The following is a 17,062-nucleotide window of genomic DNA, read 5'->3' as shown; positions in this document are numbered from 1 at the left end:
CCGTAGGTGACATGACTGTTCTCTCCTACAGACAACCTCCCAACCGTATGAGGATTCTCACCAACAATCACAGTCTATACCGCAGGAACACTAGTCCTGGAACTTTTCCTTGCAACAAGGTCTGTTGCCAGCTTTGTCCACATATCTATTCTGGAGATACCATCACTGGACCTAACCAGGTTATTCACAGAATCATGGGCACATTCTCATGTTCCTCAACTAACAACATATATGCCATCATGTGCCAACAATGCCCAGATGCTTTGTATATTGGACAGACTTCAAACTCGCTTGGACAAAGAATTAATGGGGACAAAACAGACATAAAAACACTCCTGATCCACAAACTGTTCAGTCAGCATTTTAATGGAGTGGGCCATTCTGTTAATGACGTGAAGGTTTGCGTTTTAGTGAAGAGGAATTTTCACAACAGATTGGAAAGAGAGGCTGCTGAACTCTCTTTTACATTCAAATTTGACATTAACATGTGGTTTTAAACCAGGAAGGGAATTTTTTAGGTCATTATAGCGGCTGTTTTGCATACTTGGCTTAATCTAATTCTTGACTCCCCCCAACACCTTCTACCCCTCTACTTTCTGATTTGACCACCTTGATGATATTTTTCTGATTTGTCAACCTTGATTACTATTTTTCATTCTCTGTGCCTTAAATATTGAGTCCGTTCTGGTGTGGCTATGATTTGAAAAAGTGGGTCTGTCCCATGAAAGCTCATCCCCTAATAAATTATTTTGTTAGTCTTTGAGGTGGTACTGGATGGCTTTTTTGTTTACATACAAAGATGGGATTTTTACTTTACCATGTGGAAGACCAGTGTTAACAAGGCAGTTCAACCAGGGTGAGTGTGGCCTACTCCTAACATTTGATAAAAGGTGAGAATACCAAGAGGGAGTATTCTGCATAGGAATATAACATTACCGTGTGTGTGTGTGTGTGTGTGTGTGTGTGTGTGTGTGTGTGTGTGTGTGTGTGTGTGTGTGTGTGTGTGTGTGTGTGTAATCTGCTAAATTGAAGATTCCACTTCATGCATGTGACAGAGTGGGTTCCAGCCCACAAACACTTACGCCCAAATAAAATTGTCAGTTAGTTTCAGCAAACACAATGAGGAGTTATGGGACATCTTAAAGACAAACACAGCCATCCCTCTGATACTTGAAATTATATAAACATTGCCATCAAAATAAGCCTGAATTGGTGAAAAGGCAGACATTTACAAATGAAAGGGAAATCCTGATATTAGTAATATAACAACACTGTGCGTAACACATCTTACAGCATCTTAGTCACTTAGTATCAGTTTGAAGTTACTTTGAGATACTAACTTCAGAAGTCCCATCCATCCATCCAGAATCAAAATGTTGAGTTGATTGAATGCTGATATGTGGGACAAATACCGTGCAAATTGCTTGGGGCTACAATATCAGTAGAGAAATTCCTCACAGATGGAGTTGGCACATAACTTGAAGGTGGTCATGAGAAGTTGAGTACATTTGTATGCACAGCTGCACAAATTGCATCCAATAAAGTGGGTCTTTGCCCATGAAAGCTTATGCTGCAAAATATCTGTTCGTCTATAAGATGCCCCAGGACTTCCAGTTGCTCTTGAGGATACAAACTAACACAACTATCCCTCTGATAGCTGCACTGATGTAATTTACCTGAGACCAGGATATTCCAATTTGCATATAGTCTTGAAATAGATTGGATGGAAGATTAAAATGATGACTGATCAAAAATATGAAAAATTTCCCTTTCATAAAGCCAAAATTTCCATGAGTAAACTTCAGGTTTGGTGAAAAATGTTGACTTCTCCATCTGTAAAACTGAACTAGTCAGTCACTGACTGCTCACCTGGAAGAATCTTGTAGGTTTCACTTCCTACGAGGTAAAATTGACACACCCTTTCTCAAAGGGCTCCAACACAGTGCGCTCCAGTTGCTTTACTTCCCTGCCCTTCCCCAGACCCAGGAACCCAGAAGTCAGAGAAAACTCTGCCCTACACACTGTGCTGAGGTAGGTGGTCTCCGTCTTCCAGGGCCCACAGCTGCAGGGCAGCTCCACCATGCCAGAATTTCCAGAAACCCAGGCTCTACATTGGCTTTGCCCCCTGCAGCTAGGATTCTTAGGACTTCTAGAATTTCTGCTACTGATCCAGGAAGGCCTGGGACTGGTTTCCAGAGTCATTGGTTCTGGAGCCATCTCACTGCAGACAGCCCCATTCTGGGGACTCCAGGAGTTCCAAACATAGGGGCCAGCTGGGGACTTGAAGCCATATTTCCCATATCAATGCTCTAACCACTTGGTTGTAGAGCTTAAGTGGGGCAGTATGACCACTATTACTGAGTGACAGAGTATAAGGGAGTGGTAGCATCACCACAATGTTGTGTGTGTGTGGCCTGATTCATGGACTTATTCTTTGATAGCCTCTGACAATTCCTATGGTACTGAGTCTACCAGTAAGAGAACATGAAGGCTACATCTACAAGATTTTTTTTTTTGAGATATGCATCTCATAGAGCTGGAAGGGACTTCAGGAGGTCATAGAGTCCAGTCCCCTGCCCTCTTGGCAGGACCAAGCACCATCCCTGGCAAATTGTCCCCCTCTTCCTCAAATGGCCTCCTGAAGGATTGAATTCACAATCCTGGGTTTACTAGGCCAATGCTCAAACCACTGAGCTATCCCTCCCCCTCAAATTTAAGGCAGTTATCTCAATATTACCATGTGACTGTCTTCACTGTAAATACCATTAGCTTGATTTAGGGAGCACTAATCTCGAGATTACAAAATTGCAGTTACCTGATGGGAACAGCATCAAGCTAGAATTCAGAAGTTCAATTAAGGCTAGCGTGGAAATGCCACGTCTTAATATCAAATTTATTAGCCTCCAGAGGTATCCTGTATGTGACCTACAATGACCCTCACTGGTCCGCTCTGGCTACTCCTTTCCAGTAACAGGAAGACAATGACTTTCCAAGCAGGAGCAGCGAGCCTTTAGCTGTGGGCTTATGTTTGTATGAGAGCTTGAGAAATGTTTCTTTCTTTCTTTGCTATTAGCGCTGTGAGTGCATCTACCCATTCAAATAGCCCCTGCAGGAAGTTTATGGCTCTGTCTCTACATTTGTTATTTTTTTCTGTGCTGCCTGGCACCAGCCACTGCCCTGCTGCACCACGTGGCCACATGGCTGTTGTGGGAAGGAGGTGCTGTGCTTGCATAATATGCTGAGAAACAACTTCTCATCTGTTTACATTTGCTTGTGAACCCCCTTCACTCCCTCATAGGCACCACACAGTCTGGGTCTTTCCCACACTCTGTCACATCACATGGGTAGCCCCCAACCCAATGAAAGGATATGTCTGCCGTTCGGTGCTGACCATGCTTCCAGGGAGCACCATGACACATTGCACATGTTTAGGGATCCAAGGGCAGGAAAAGCTACTGGGGGGCTTGCAGCCGTCCTAAGGAAGTCCCCTCCAGGGGCTAAGATACTGAGGGTTTTGCTGCTGCCATGGGGAAGTCAGCTGCAGTGGCTAAGATACTGGGGGAACTTGCTGATGCTGTAGGGAAGGACCACTTCAGCTGGCCACACCATTGAACAACCCCACGCCCATAGTGGGGCTTGCGGCTGCTGGGGAAAAGTCTCCCGGGCGGCTAAGATATATGGGGGCTTGCTGCCACCAGGGATGGGGGAAGAATCTCCCCCCTCCCCAGTGGCTAAGATACATGGGGGGAATACTTTAGGTACTTCAGCAATCACAGACCACAGCACCCACCCACACCCCACCAAAAATATTTTCAGAAGCTTGCTGTCCATTGCAGATACCTGCTGGTTTCATATTTCGGTTATAAAATCTTTTTGCTAATATCTGCAATCTGTTTTCATGCCTTGACCCACTCAGAAACATGGTGTGTGTGTGTGTGTGTGCGCGTGCGTGCAGTTGAGATTCCCGTTTGTGTTATAAGTTCAGTGCATGATATTTCACTGCCATCAACTGTGTTGGCATTGTCTGTGTAGAGAAGGGGAAAGTCAAAAATTCTTTTTTCCTACACTTTCCTATCCTCTTTCTCCTTACTTTACAATACACTCCAGGCCCCTGTATTATTTTAAGGGATCCCATCTGATGATGGGAGGTGGGACACTCAGTGGATGGCCAGATGAGAACATAGTTGTTGCATGGAAGCGTTATAGTGCACTGGAAACCCAAAGACACTCCCCAGTATTAATATAATGAATGGGGAAACCAAAAACTCTTTTTTCTTACTTTTTTCTTTCCTCTTTCTTCTCACTTTAAAATACAGTCCGGGCCCCTGTATTATTTGTAGGGAGCACATGCAATGATGGAAGGTGGGAGACTCAGTGGACAGCCAGTTGAGAATACAGTCACTGCACCTGTGTTGGCAATGTAACGTGGGTGGAAACCAAAAATTCTTTTCCCCTAGACTTTTCTATTCTTGTTCTAGCTTTGAGAGTCTCTGCATTATTTCCTGGGATTGGCATATTTTCAGGGATTGGGAGGGGAATGAGGAAAATGCAGTGTGGGAAGATGATGTCAAGACCAGGGAGCACACACACAATGCTATGGGATTGAGGGAACTGGGGGATAGGTTCCCACAATGCACTACTGCAACAGTTGATGTTAGCCAATATGAGTGTGGCAGCAATGACTCCACTTTGTGAGGAGCATGTGGGAAGTGAGAATGGTCAAATAAATTTGAGTTTATCATAGCCTAATTCTGCGAATCCACCCTCCCCTCCCACCCTGGGCTTTCGTATCAAGCAGCTTGGTGGCATGAGGACTTGTTAACTTTTCTTACGTGTATGAGGAGACTTTACTGGTGGGAATGTAGGGTATGTCTATGCCCTGATAGAACACCAGTGACATTGAATCTGGTTGCTGGGCTAAAAATTGCAGTGCAGTTCCCAAGGTCATAGAACCTGAGCTCAAACATCCATACAGCAATATTATAGCCCCGTGGCTTGATCCCCATTAACTTGAGACATCCGAGACCTGATGCTGCTCTGCCTTTAGTCTTGTATTGCAGTGTAGACACTACCACAGATCCCCTGCAAGGTTACCCAGCAGCTAAGCAGGATCTCAAATTTGGAATTAGGTACCTAAAGTAGGAGTGAGGTACATACATCTCTGTAGAGCTAGTCCTTAGCTTCTTTGGAAAGAGCCACCTGAGGTGCTTTGCAACTGCACATTTCTAGTAGACGTTTCTGTGACTTTGAGCGGAGTTGAAAACAACAGTCTGTGCCTATGTATCAGTTACAGCACAACAGAGTATTAGCAAAAGTAGACATTAATTATGCACTATATGTAGCTGGTATTCTAACTTTGACCTCAAAAAGCTAGAGATGTAAAGTTGATGCATCTCCTTTGTGTTCAATCAAACCCACTGTCGCACATTGTGTACGGCACAGTTACCTTTGAATTTCTTTGCTTTTATTATTTTACACTACAACTTTTTTTCTAGGCATGCTGCATATATGGGTGGACTGCATATGGGGCAGACTGCTGTTCCCATCCAGAGACCACTGAAGTCACTGGGCAGGAGCACGTTTGGGGCTTTTTCTTATTATCGGAATGCAGTTTCATTTGGTTTCCTGGAGAGAAGGCACTTTATAAGGCACTGTCTTTGAAGACTCTTGAAAGTAATTACTGTGTGGAAGCATTTCTGTGTACAGAATGAAATTCTGATCTCACTGATGCCAGTGTCCAATCTCCCACTGACATTGGCAAGGGTAGGATTTTACCCATAACATTTAAATATGCGCCGTATTCAGGGTTGAGCAATACCTTTATTTTTCATCTGTTTAAATAATATGAACTTAGCTCTGCAACAGAATCCGGAGCGAGACAGCCTGTTCCTGTGGTCTGATCTGAAAGTAAGAAGAATAAGAAATCTTGCAAGAAAACCTCTAGCTTAAGTTTGAAGATCTAAGAGATTGAGAGAGCTTGTCTAAACTCCAGCTAAAAATCCAAACCTTTGGGGGTTTATTTCAAGGTAAACTATGTGGCCAAACCTTTGAGGTGGTTGGAAAAGGGTCAGCCCTATAGTGACATGCAATGTTTTGTTTACTTTCAGGCTCAAGGTCTTAATTTGCACTTACAGGAAGTAATATATTTTCATATATTGTTGTAATAATATACACAGTTCCCCTGTTTATAATGTTCACTCTCTACCACACCACAAACACATGTTTATATATTTTGATTTTTTTAAATGAATTCATCTAGAAACTGCATAAGTTGAATTAAAATCTAAAATTCTTCCAGCGCACCACAGAAACTAATCTACAGCTTCTGCATGACCCAATGCCCACTGATTTAAAGGGACAGCCATATGAAAGCAGAGGTCTGCTCACATGCAGAGGCAGTTGCCAGATTAGGGCCTCAAACTCCCTCACAATCCTCTCTCATCCAGAAGGTCGTCTTTGTCTCTACCTTCCCCTACTACTCACGCCCCCACCCTCAAAAAAAGCTTGGAGTAGAGAGAAGGTGGAGAGGGAGCATATGAGGCTCTAGGGAACCAATGGGGAAAATAGATCCCATACTGCAGGAGGTGGGTAATATGGGAGCCCTTTGTGGAGATTCCTTATCTCCCATTGAAGAAACCACCAAAACCCTCTTTTCCTTAAGGGATCCCCTATTCCCCTCCACCCATTGCCTGCTGCTCTCTCCATCTCCCTGCCACTTGCCAGCTGAGTAGGGCTCTGGAGGTGGAGGGGTGATGGGCGGAGGGAATTGGAGAGAGAATCACTGAATAATCAAGGCAAGATGAGGGAGATAGCTTTTGTTATTTTGCACTGCATCTTTTGTTCTAGACTTGCTGCATGTAGTGTGTGAGGGGACTGCTGTGCCCACCCAGAGACTCATGGAAGTCACCAGGCAGGTGCAGGATTGAGGGCTGGAGGTGGGGGAAGTGACTGGGGCAGGCCTGTGCAGGGAGAGCTATGTTCAGCGTAAGATGGGCAGCCACTCCTATCTCTGTATGTTGGAGCCATTTCTGAAAGCTGCATTGTTCCTCTAGCCCCCAGCAAAAATTGTTGTTCCTTCTGTCCCCCCTGGTGGTGGAGGCTAGTGACCGCAGGAAACTGGATTTCAAGGGTCTGTCTACACTGCAGAGTTATTCTGGAATAGTTTACTCTGGAGTTATTGCTCCAAAATAAACTATTCTGGAATAACACACCTGCACGACAGGGAAGCCCCCAAAATAAGCAAAGCTTGTTCTGAAATAGTGTGTTCACACACAATCAGGCCTATTTTGGATAAGAGCCAGAGGAAGCACTGCTTCCAGGGCCTCTAATCTGACATACCATGACTACACAGCAGCTTTATTTCTAAATAAGCTATTTCAAAATGACCCTTATTCCCTGACTACACAGCCCCTATCTCAAAATAGGCACTATTCCTTGTGGCATGAGGTTTACTAATTTTGAAATAAACCAACCACTATTTTGAATTACACTCATCTCTTGCTATATGAGCACAACTGGTTCCCAAATTTCTGCTTGTAGGTGACAACTCGTAAGAGGGACATTAAATTTCTATTGAAACACATGTAAAAGTCTCTGATTCGCTCCAAGTGCTCATAATTCAGCGAAGTGGCAGCATGAGGTGCTGCTTTTGAAAGGAAAGTGAACCCTGGATTTGGGGGGGGCTGGTTGGAGGAGGGTTAAAGGCTGGGGGCAGTCTGGGGCCATGAGCAGGAGGGAAGGTTAAAACCTGGTGGTAGGTGGGATCCATGGAGCAGGCGGGAGGGCGTTAAGGGTGCTGCAGGTTGAGTCCATGGGCTGGTGGGGGGGCAGGTTTCAGGTTGGGGCCATGGGACAGGTGGTGGTGGTGCGGGTTCAGGCTGCAGCAGGTTGGGGCCACAGGGAGGGCGGGAGGTTCAGGGTGCTGTGAGTTGGGTCTGCACAGCCAGCAGGGGTTCAGGCTGTGGCAGGTTGGGTCTATGAGGAGTGGGATAAGGCTCATATTAGCCAGGGGGAGTTCACTCGTCTAGTGAACAACGGTAAGTATATGTGCCCCTCGTTTTAGCGAGTACTTGTAAGTAAAGTACTCGTTTAATGAGGGATGAGTATATTTTGCAACAGTGGCTGTGTTGTGTAGATGCTAGCCAAGTTATTTCAAAACTGCAGCCGTTATTTTGAAATAACTTTGCTGTGCAGACATACCCTAAGTGTACATTCAGACACTAGGAGGTTCCTTTTTGGACCTGACTTTCCAGCCACAAACTGCATATGGGTGACCCTAATTCAGGGTCTTATCAGCTGAGAACACAGAGTGAGAAGTACCTTTTTACATTTCTTCATGGCTGACAAGTCATCCATTGGAGCTGCTCCCCATCTTCTCTGTGGACTGACAATCCGATGCTCTCCCACAAGGGCTGGGGAGGTGTAGCCAGACAGAGTCTTTTTGCTCTACTCCATCTTGTCTCTCATAGGTTCTTCAGAGCACCACAGGGTTAAAAGAAATAGCTCAGCCCTGGAATGCCTGAGAGCGCAGATGTGCTTATCTCAGGCACAGTCTTTTGATGCTCTGGAGCAAAACTGCAACATAACGAGCCTGAATGTGCTGAAACCAAACAACAAAAGACAAATGGGCTAACAGACAGATGGGGCCTCGGGCTGCCCTTGGCTAGTACCATCAATTGATCCTCCTACACAAATGTCTCAGATGAGGAAACCTCCGGCCCATAAAGAAAGAATGCCCTAAATTAGCTCCACCTCACAGGTGTGAACCAACGCTCTGTGAGAACTAGGGTCACAAGACGATCTAATTCAATTGGCATCTTTTGAGATAAGGAAGAACGTATGTGACCCAATGGGTATAAAGTAGGGCCTGGCAGCCCCCTCTAACTGAGCTCCAATTACCTCTACCTGCTGGTCAGGAGGGTCTTTGCCTCCCGAGGTCCCAGGGGATGCCCTTTCCTCATATCGTTTCTTCCCGAGCGATTGAGTGAAAATGCTGGTCACGCTACGTTGGGTAATGCAGGGGTGAGAATAAGACCTGTTAAGCGTATTGCTTTTGCTTTTGTGCACATTCAATAATAGATCTATGAATTGTTATATGCTAGCTATTGGTAACTAAAGAAGGGAAGTATAAACCTTGTAATCTTGTAACCATAAGTTCCTTAGTCAATAAACAAGTAACTGGTTAAGTTTTTAACCTGACTCTTCCTGTTACTGTGCAAACCAAACACAAAACAAAGAACTCAGCTGCTTTTCAGCTGTTTTAGCCTGGGCACTGGTGAGGCGTCCTGAGAGCTGAGCGCTGAGTCGTGCTGCCCCCATGGAGCAGGCTCTTGGGGCACCCGTCAGCCTCCCTGGCTGCCCGCTGTGAAGGCACTTTGTCCTAGCAGTTAAAGACTCGGGTGTTAAAACCTTGGGGCATCCGTCAGCAACCCCTGGCTGCCCGCTGCGAAGGGACTGTCTGTCCTAGCAGTTAAAGACTCGGATGAAGTGAGGGCACATGTGGTATCTCACCAGGCCATCGGCTAACAGGAGGGCACAACATCATGCTTAGTACACAGTGATCAAGTAGTGACGTGCAACATACTCGGTCCATGTAGTACTCCTCCAACAGGCTCCACACTTCTCTTTCCCCTTCTAAAATGTTGTCAATGACCAGAATGCTAATAGAGTTCCTACCAGGGTTATAATAGGCTAACTTAGTACAATAGGGCTTATCAGTCATTTCCAAAAATACTCCACTTCATTGTTGTTGCTTTCAAACATGACTTTTTCCAGGGCTCACTTCTGGAGGATCCTTTGTCCATGTGCAGGGAAGCTGAGAAAGTGGAGGCTAGAGTAGAAAGACAAGCTGACATGAGGTTAGACTCTAACTGCTTCAAGGAAACCTGAATGAGCTTGACGTTCGATTAAATGCCCTTTGGAAAATAAGAGAAAAGTTTTGCAGAAAGATTAATGATTTGATCCTGCAAACACATGTGCAATTGAGGAATCCCTGTGAGCTGTACCCTCTGTGGCAAGATTGAATCCTACAATTCTAAGCACAGGCCTTTCTGAGGAAACAGGTAATCAAAATGGATGTAAAAGCATTACTATGGAAACAGACAAAGTTTAACTGCATCAATGCAACAATAAACCCAGGCTCTTTTGTTTATTAAAAAAAGTTGGGATTTTTGTAGTGTCATGCACAAAACATAAATGAATAAAATCAGGTTTTACCACTAATAGATTACAGTTAGTGCGCTCTTATGGGGATGATTCATTCACCTCTTTAGCCCCCATTCCTTTATAATTGGAGCCTAGGTTTACTGTTTTTCTGTAAGTCTTTTGAAGCTGGTTCAAAGCATGTTGATAAAGAAGCACGTGGCTCAGATGGTGCTTTTTCTCTACAGATATGAAAACTTTCTTAAAATACATGTGATTCTTCAATATGCACCATAAACCTTATGCAATCTTTGGGATGAAGCATTTTAGAAAAAAGTTATTTACTGAACCATTATAGGAAGGAGAATTTATTGTAGTCCATTTCTGCTTCTAAGCTTTAAATTGTCTCGTTTGCCAAAACATTGAGTGGAGGAATAATACAGGAGTTATCTCAACTGCCTCCAGGAATTCAAATAGTTTGTGGTTTAATGCTTTAAGTAAAATGAAATTTAGAAAATAACGTATCATATTAAAAATAAAAAATGGAGAAATAAAGCTTTCAAAATTCCCTTTCTTTCTTCCTGGCCACGTCTACACTGCAGAGAACTTTCAAAAGAACCTCTTCCAGAAGATTTATTCCAAAAGAGCTTCTTTTGAAAAAGTGGCTAAGTCTACATTAGCATTCCTCTTTCGAAAGAGGCAAGTAAATGAGGGAAATAAAAAATGCATACGAGGTGCAGATTTACATATCAGGCCCCTCATCTGCACATTCTTTCTAAAGAGCTTCTTTCGAAAGCAGAAAACAGTGTAGACATGGCTCTTTCAAAAGTAAACCTCATCTTCGAAAGAAGCCTGCTTCCTAAAAAAAAACAAAAAAGGAAGGAGGGTTCTTTCAAAGATGGGGATTACTTTTGAAAGAGCCGTGGCTACAGTGCTTTTCTTCTTTTGAAAGAACATGCAAATGAGGTGTCAGGTCTCATTTGCATTTTTGCATATCATTTGCATTTTTATTTCCCTCATTTACAGGCCTCTTTCGAAAGAGGCATGCTAGTGTAGACTTAGCTCGTGCATCCACACACAAAAAAGTGGATCAAAAGAGGGAGCCATTCTTTCAAAAGAGAATGTCCACACAGCTCTCACTGTTTTGAAAGAATGGGCCTGGGATCCAAAATGAAGACTGTGCTTTTGAAGGAAGGGCCCTGCAGAGCATCTACACACATTTTCTTTTGAAAGAGGCTTTCAAAAGCAGGTGCTTTTCCTGAAATGGGAAGGAAGTGTGATTTTGAAAAGAGTACCAGATTCTTTCCATTTACTTTTGAAAGAACACCTTTTGTGTGTAGGTGCTCCACGGCCTCTTTTTAAAGAGCCGCCTTCTTTCAAAAAAATCTTTTGAAAAAACTTGCTAGTGTAGATGCAGCCCCTGTGTTTTGCCATCATACTTCCCACCATTTTAATCCCTTAATCTTTCTCAAATTTTCCTCAAAACAATATTCTTAGAAAGAGGGAATAATGGAAATGTTGGAAAATTTATTTTATGGTCCATAACGTTAAATGGTTTGCACTTTTCCTCAGTGCTTTTGGAAGCTGGACCTGATAAACTCATATTTCAGATTTTATCAGAAAGCAATTTTTAAAGTACACGAATTATAAACCTCTGAAATCCCTGAGTTTATGAAGTGCCCTCTACCTAAAAGTGATGATTCTGACTGACTTCACATAACAATACCAGGTAGGCCATTTGAAATACCTCCCACCTTCAGAAGAGTTGCTAAAGGCTGATAACAAATCACAGTCTTGGTAATAATTGTTACCCTTTGGAGGGTAGAGAGAGAATCTGGAGGGTAGAGAGAGAATCCAGAGGGACCTGGATAAATTGGAAGACTGGGCCAAAAAGAAATCTGATGTGATTCAATAAGGAGAAGTGTAGAGTCCTGCACCTGGGGCGGAAGAATCCCAAACATTGTTTTACAGGCTGGGGACTGACTGGCTCAGCAGCGGTACAATGGAAAGGGACCTAGGGGTTATGGTGGATGAAAGGCTGGATATAAGTAAACAGTGTGCCCTTGTAGCCAAGAAAGCTAATGGCATACTAGGGTGCATTAGGAGGAGCATTTCGAGCAGATCTAGAGAAGTAGTTATTCCTCTTTATTTGGCACTGGTGAATATTCTAGAATATTGTGTCCAGTTTTGGGCCCCCCCAGTATAAAAAGGATGTGGATTTGCTGGAGCAGGTACAGCGAAGGGCAACAAAAATGATTAAGGGTCTGAAGCATAAGACCTATGAGGATAGGCTGAGGGATTTGGGCTTGTTTAGTTTACAGAAGAGACGACTTAGAGGTGATTTAATAGCAGCCTTCAACTTCCTGAAAGGGAGCTCTAAAAAGGAGGGTGAGAAACTGTTCTCAGTGGTGTCAGGTGGCAGAACAAGGAATAATGGCCAGAAGTTGAAGAGGGAGAGGTGTAGGTTAGATATTAGGAAAAACTACTTCACCAGGCAGGTGGTGAAGCATTGGAATGCGTTGCCTAGAGAGGTGTTGGATTCTCCATCCCTTGAGGTTTTTAAGTCCTGGCTGGACAAGGTCCTGGCTGGGATGACTTAGTGGGGGCTGATCCTGCTTGAAGCACAGGGCTGGACTAGATGACCTCCTGAGGTCCCTTCCAGCCCTTTGATTCTGTGATTCTGTAATAATGACATCAGAGAGCTATAACAGGCAGAAAACAATTTCTGTTTGCAATTGTATACTTGTTTCTTTCCTTTCTTGTTACAAGGCTGAAAGACCATTTGCTGATGTGGTCACTCAGTAGATTTTTTCCCCCCTAACAAGGAGTGACCATAAATTCCTCAATGGGGAAACAAAACAATTTCTTTTCAGCTCTTTCATCAGACGACATTCTTTGCCCTCTTGCAGACGGGACCAAAATGTTTTGCCTCTTAACTCACACATCTTGAAAGATGACAGGGAGCAAGGAGCTCTGTCCTCAAACTTGCCAAATCTGCTTCTGAGGTGTGCGCTCGTAGCATGTACAGACATGAGTGGGCAAGCTTTAATCTAGCTACCTTGTGGACTGACAGCAGTGAGCCATGGAGCACACAAGCCTGCTCAGCTCTCAGGATAGTTACTCGAGATGCTGGAAGTATAGGCTGCAGTGGCATCAACAGCTGTGGTGCACCAAGCTAGCTTGTAACAAGCAATCTTGTAGCACCTCAAAGGCTAGCAAACGTATTAGGCTGTGAGATTTTGTGGGTAAGAACCACTTTTTCAGCTAGCTAGACTAATGCTAGCCCACGTATGTCTACATGTGGCATAATTATGTCCCACAAGAGCAATGTAGACATGCCCTTACTCTCAAAAAAGCTGTCTACTGCTAAAGTAAAGGAAACAGAGTCCAAGGCTATTTAACAAACTCACATAAAACTTAAAGATTGTGACAAACTGTATCACACTTCACTTCTAGTGCAAGGTGCACTTCTTTGGTCATTGCTGGTAACAATTATAGGCACAGCTTACTGTGTATTTGTAAAACAAAGAGCCCTTGGAAAAACCACACGCCCATCAAAGCAAAGCACTCCACTACACACACAATTTTCTCCTGGGGGGAAGGATAAGAAAAAGAATGGACCATGTTTCACAGATATTTGTCATTATTAATACTGGACTGGAAGGCACTGAGGGACATGGTGATAAGGGCAATATAAGATTCTGTACAGAATATAATAGCTGATATCAGAAACACTTGAATAGGAAAGGATGGATTTCTATATATTGTGGGAAATTTGAAAAGCTTTGTTAATTGATGCCAATGTTTATTAAAGAAAAAAGTCCCCTGGAGTGTTAATTGTGCTTACATGGCCTCTTATCTAACACTACCAGCTCCAGCCCACAATTTCATCTATCATTGGTTTTAAAATTGTCAAATGAAAGCTCAGATATACAGGGAATAAATGCTGTGTTAATATTTGTGTTATTTTTTGCCACTTACAAAACCATTTTTTTCTAAATTGTTTATATCTTTAAACTGAAAAATACAGCTGCCACTCTGGATAAGAGCTCATTACAATGATGGATTTTTAGATCTTTACAAAGGGGAATTTTGCACTCTTTTAAAAGAGTTATCATTTTGACAAGCTTATGTTAACATCACATTTGGGTCATATTATTTACAGATGTGCTAGCCCAAAGTCTAAAATAAATAAAGAAACCTTGATTTTCTGATAACTAACACTAAATTGGTTTTGAGCCATTCAGGGAAATAACAATCATGTAACTTTCACAGTAATTTAGTTGAGATTGATTCCAGATGCGAATGTTGTTCGTGGCTACCTCTACAGGGGCAGCCTGTCGACAGAGGTCACCATTGATAGAGAACCCTCAACAGTACCTCTGTCGACAGATGGCAAGTGTCTGCTGAGGTGTGGGACTGGGCACATGCTGCCAGCATGCAGCCATGTCCCTGCCTTCCAGCATGGGGCTTCCTGGAGCCCTGTTCCTTTAAGCAGGGGTGGAAACAATGATCATAGAGCCCTGCTTGCTGTGGAGAGGGCATCTCCCAGCTCCAGCTGGCTGCCACCCTGGAGGCGCCGCTCTGGTGACAGAACTGTCTACACAGGCACTCTATCAAAAAAATACTGATCAGGGAGAGGTATAACTCTTCTGGCTGAACAGCTTAGTTTTGTCCACAAACTCCTGACAGAGCACTTTAACCGTGTAGACATTCCACGGGTTTTGTCAACAAAAATGGGCTTTTGTTGACACAAGAAGTCTGTGTAGATGTGGCCATTATGTTTACATCATTCTACTTGATTCACAACGTGGACCAGGAGTTGGGAATTTGGGTATGACTATTGTTTTGGGTAATGGCTTGCCCATCTGACGTAAGAATGCCAAGGTTTGCCCTCCACCCAGGACCACAGCTATGAGGGGCTATAAAGAGCTCTTACCTGAAGGTAGGTCACAGGCTCTGCAGCAATTTCATGAATGCTGCAAACGATTTAATAGTAGCACAGGATTTATTACACTTAATAATACAGTTTACAATCAAATATCTGAGGTGGCAATTACATACAGATTAATTCACATTGATTAGTTACATAGAAACAGTATACAAGCACAAATATATCTAGAATAACACCATACTCACACTCCTTCCCAATGAACTTGAGGAGTTAAAGGATCAGTCTCACTCCACTGGTAGTGAGAGGCAAGATACTGTTAGAGCAGAGGAAACTTTAGAGATAGACTAGTACTAATCGGAAAAAACAAAATAAAACAATAAAAAAAAAACCAACCCAAACCCTCACAGAAGACCAAAACAGAAAACAGTGGCCCCAACCCACTGGTGGCTCTAGGCAATCATAGGACTCCTTACATCATTTCAACCCAGCCTTTCAAAGCCAAAACTAGATTTCTGTACCCTAAGATTTTGAAGGTATGCACACCGGCATGGGAATGGATCTAACGGCCCCTTTGAATATGCATAAGTGACCATATTGCAGCCTCATTTACACCCTCCAAAAATGTCAAGAGAAACAGGATGGTTGATTTGGTGGGACCATACCATCTTGGTATCACACAAGATAAAAATGCCCTCTACTAGATAAACTAATGTCTGGGAATGCAGATACATGCCCCTTTATCTGTATCTGTATGATACTGTCCAGATGTCCACATTGACCTAGCTCAAGCTACTGCTTTACAGAGTATGACCCCAATAGACCTCTTGCATTACTGCTATAAAGTAGTAAAACAGTGAAGGTAGATGGAAATAGCAAATGATATATATGATATACATGTAGGCTACAGGAATAAGATATATAATATAGGCTAATGTATTCTTACAGGCTACGACTAAGTAACTGCTTTTTAGACCTGAGTAAGAAGACTGGGTGATTGGAGACAACAATGTATGAAAGGCTAAGTTTAACAACTTCCTCTTCTAGTGCCTTTGTAAAAGCTTAAATTTCTCTCTGATTCACTGTGTAGATGAAAAGGAAGTCTCCTATCTGTAGACTACCAAACAATATCAAGACATAAAGGAATGTAGTTTGATAGATTATCTTTGAAAATAATTTTTGAACTCCAGAACTATTTACAAGTCTTTGTGCTTGCTTTTAGAAATATCTACACTGGAAGAATACCACTAGCAGCACAGCAGAACTAAACCTGAACGTTGTCCTTTGTCAGACTTCCTTTCATCAAATGCACCACAAACTACAGGTCTGCTTCCTGTGTTGCAAAATCAATGCGGCAAAACTGTGGTAGGATCCATTTAAGGGTCATAGGTATTTGACATATTGAAGGGGCATATACCCAGATGTGGAGAGGCCTGTGGATGAAAATATGACAAGAAGAGAAGACAGATGTAGATGAGGGGTGGAAGAAACACAGTAATAGAAGGGGGAAAGGAGAGGTAGTTTGGCCAGGTGATTTGAGAATATGAAGCCAGCCAATTAGGAGAGGAAAGAGCAAACCCTGATTGCTAGGATAAACAACATAATTCATATTCCTATCTTTGAAGAGACATGGCTTTCCTGAGGGAGCATTCCCTGGCAGAAGGGCACAGATAGAACTTAATATGTGTATTGCCCAATGAAAAAGTGGCCGCTTTAATTGGGCCCTTCTAATTATCAAATCCTCACCATTTCATTTAAATAGGATTTCTGCCTCAGTAAATTACTGAGCACAAGAGTTAGGAATGCAGAGAGATTTGAGTTCTGATCTTTTCATATGAAACTGAAGTGATTGGCCAACATCTTTATCTGATTTTCTATAGAGCACTAAAAGTATCATTATAGCTGTTATGCCAGCACTTGACTAAACAGTTGCTGGGCTACATGACATACTGTCACCTTCAGAGCAAATTCACTACAGCGGTGTGAATACTTGTGTACCATTACAAACAATTTTGCTTGTGGACACCTAGG

The 17,062-nt window shown here is 43.1% G+C and overlaps 1 protein-coding gene across 19 annotated transcripts in view; it reads left to right on the top strand.

The window, feature by feature from the left end:
- Positions 1 to 17,062, top strand: part of MLIP (muscular LMNA interacting protein) — a 163,461-nt gene that overhangs the window by 36,926 nt on the left and 109,473 nt on the right. For 18 of the 19 annotated variants that reach the window (XM_074991159.1, XM_074991156.1, XM_074991151.1 and 15 more), the window contains exon 2: positions 16,254 to 16,355. The exons of the other annotated variant lie outside the window; for it this stretch is intronic. In XM_074991159.1, coding sequence (XP_074847260.1) covers positions 16,254 to 16,355 — 102 coding nt within the window. The remainder of the gene's footprint in view (positions 1 to 16,253; positions 16,356 to 17,062) is intronic. 19 annotated transcript variants of the gene reach the window in all.

The sequence above is a fragment of the Carettochelys insculpta genome, chromosome 3 (genome assembly GCF_033958435.1).
Source record: "Carettochelys insculpta isolate YL-2023 chromosome 3, ASM3395843v1, whole genome shotgun sequence".
NCBI classification, from domain to species: Eukaryota; Metazoa; Chordata; order Testudines; family Carettochelyidae; genus Carettochelys; species Carettochelys insculpta.
The sequence above is the reverse complement of the archived record's forward strand: the minus strand, read 5'-3'. Positions and strand labels throughout refer to the sequence as shown.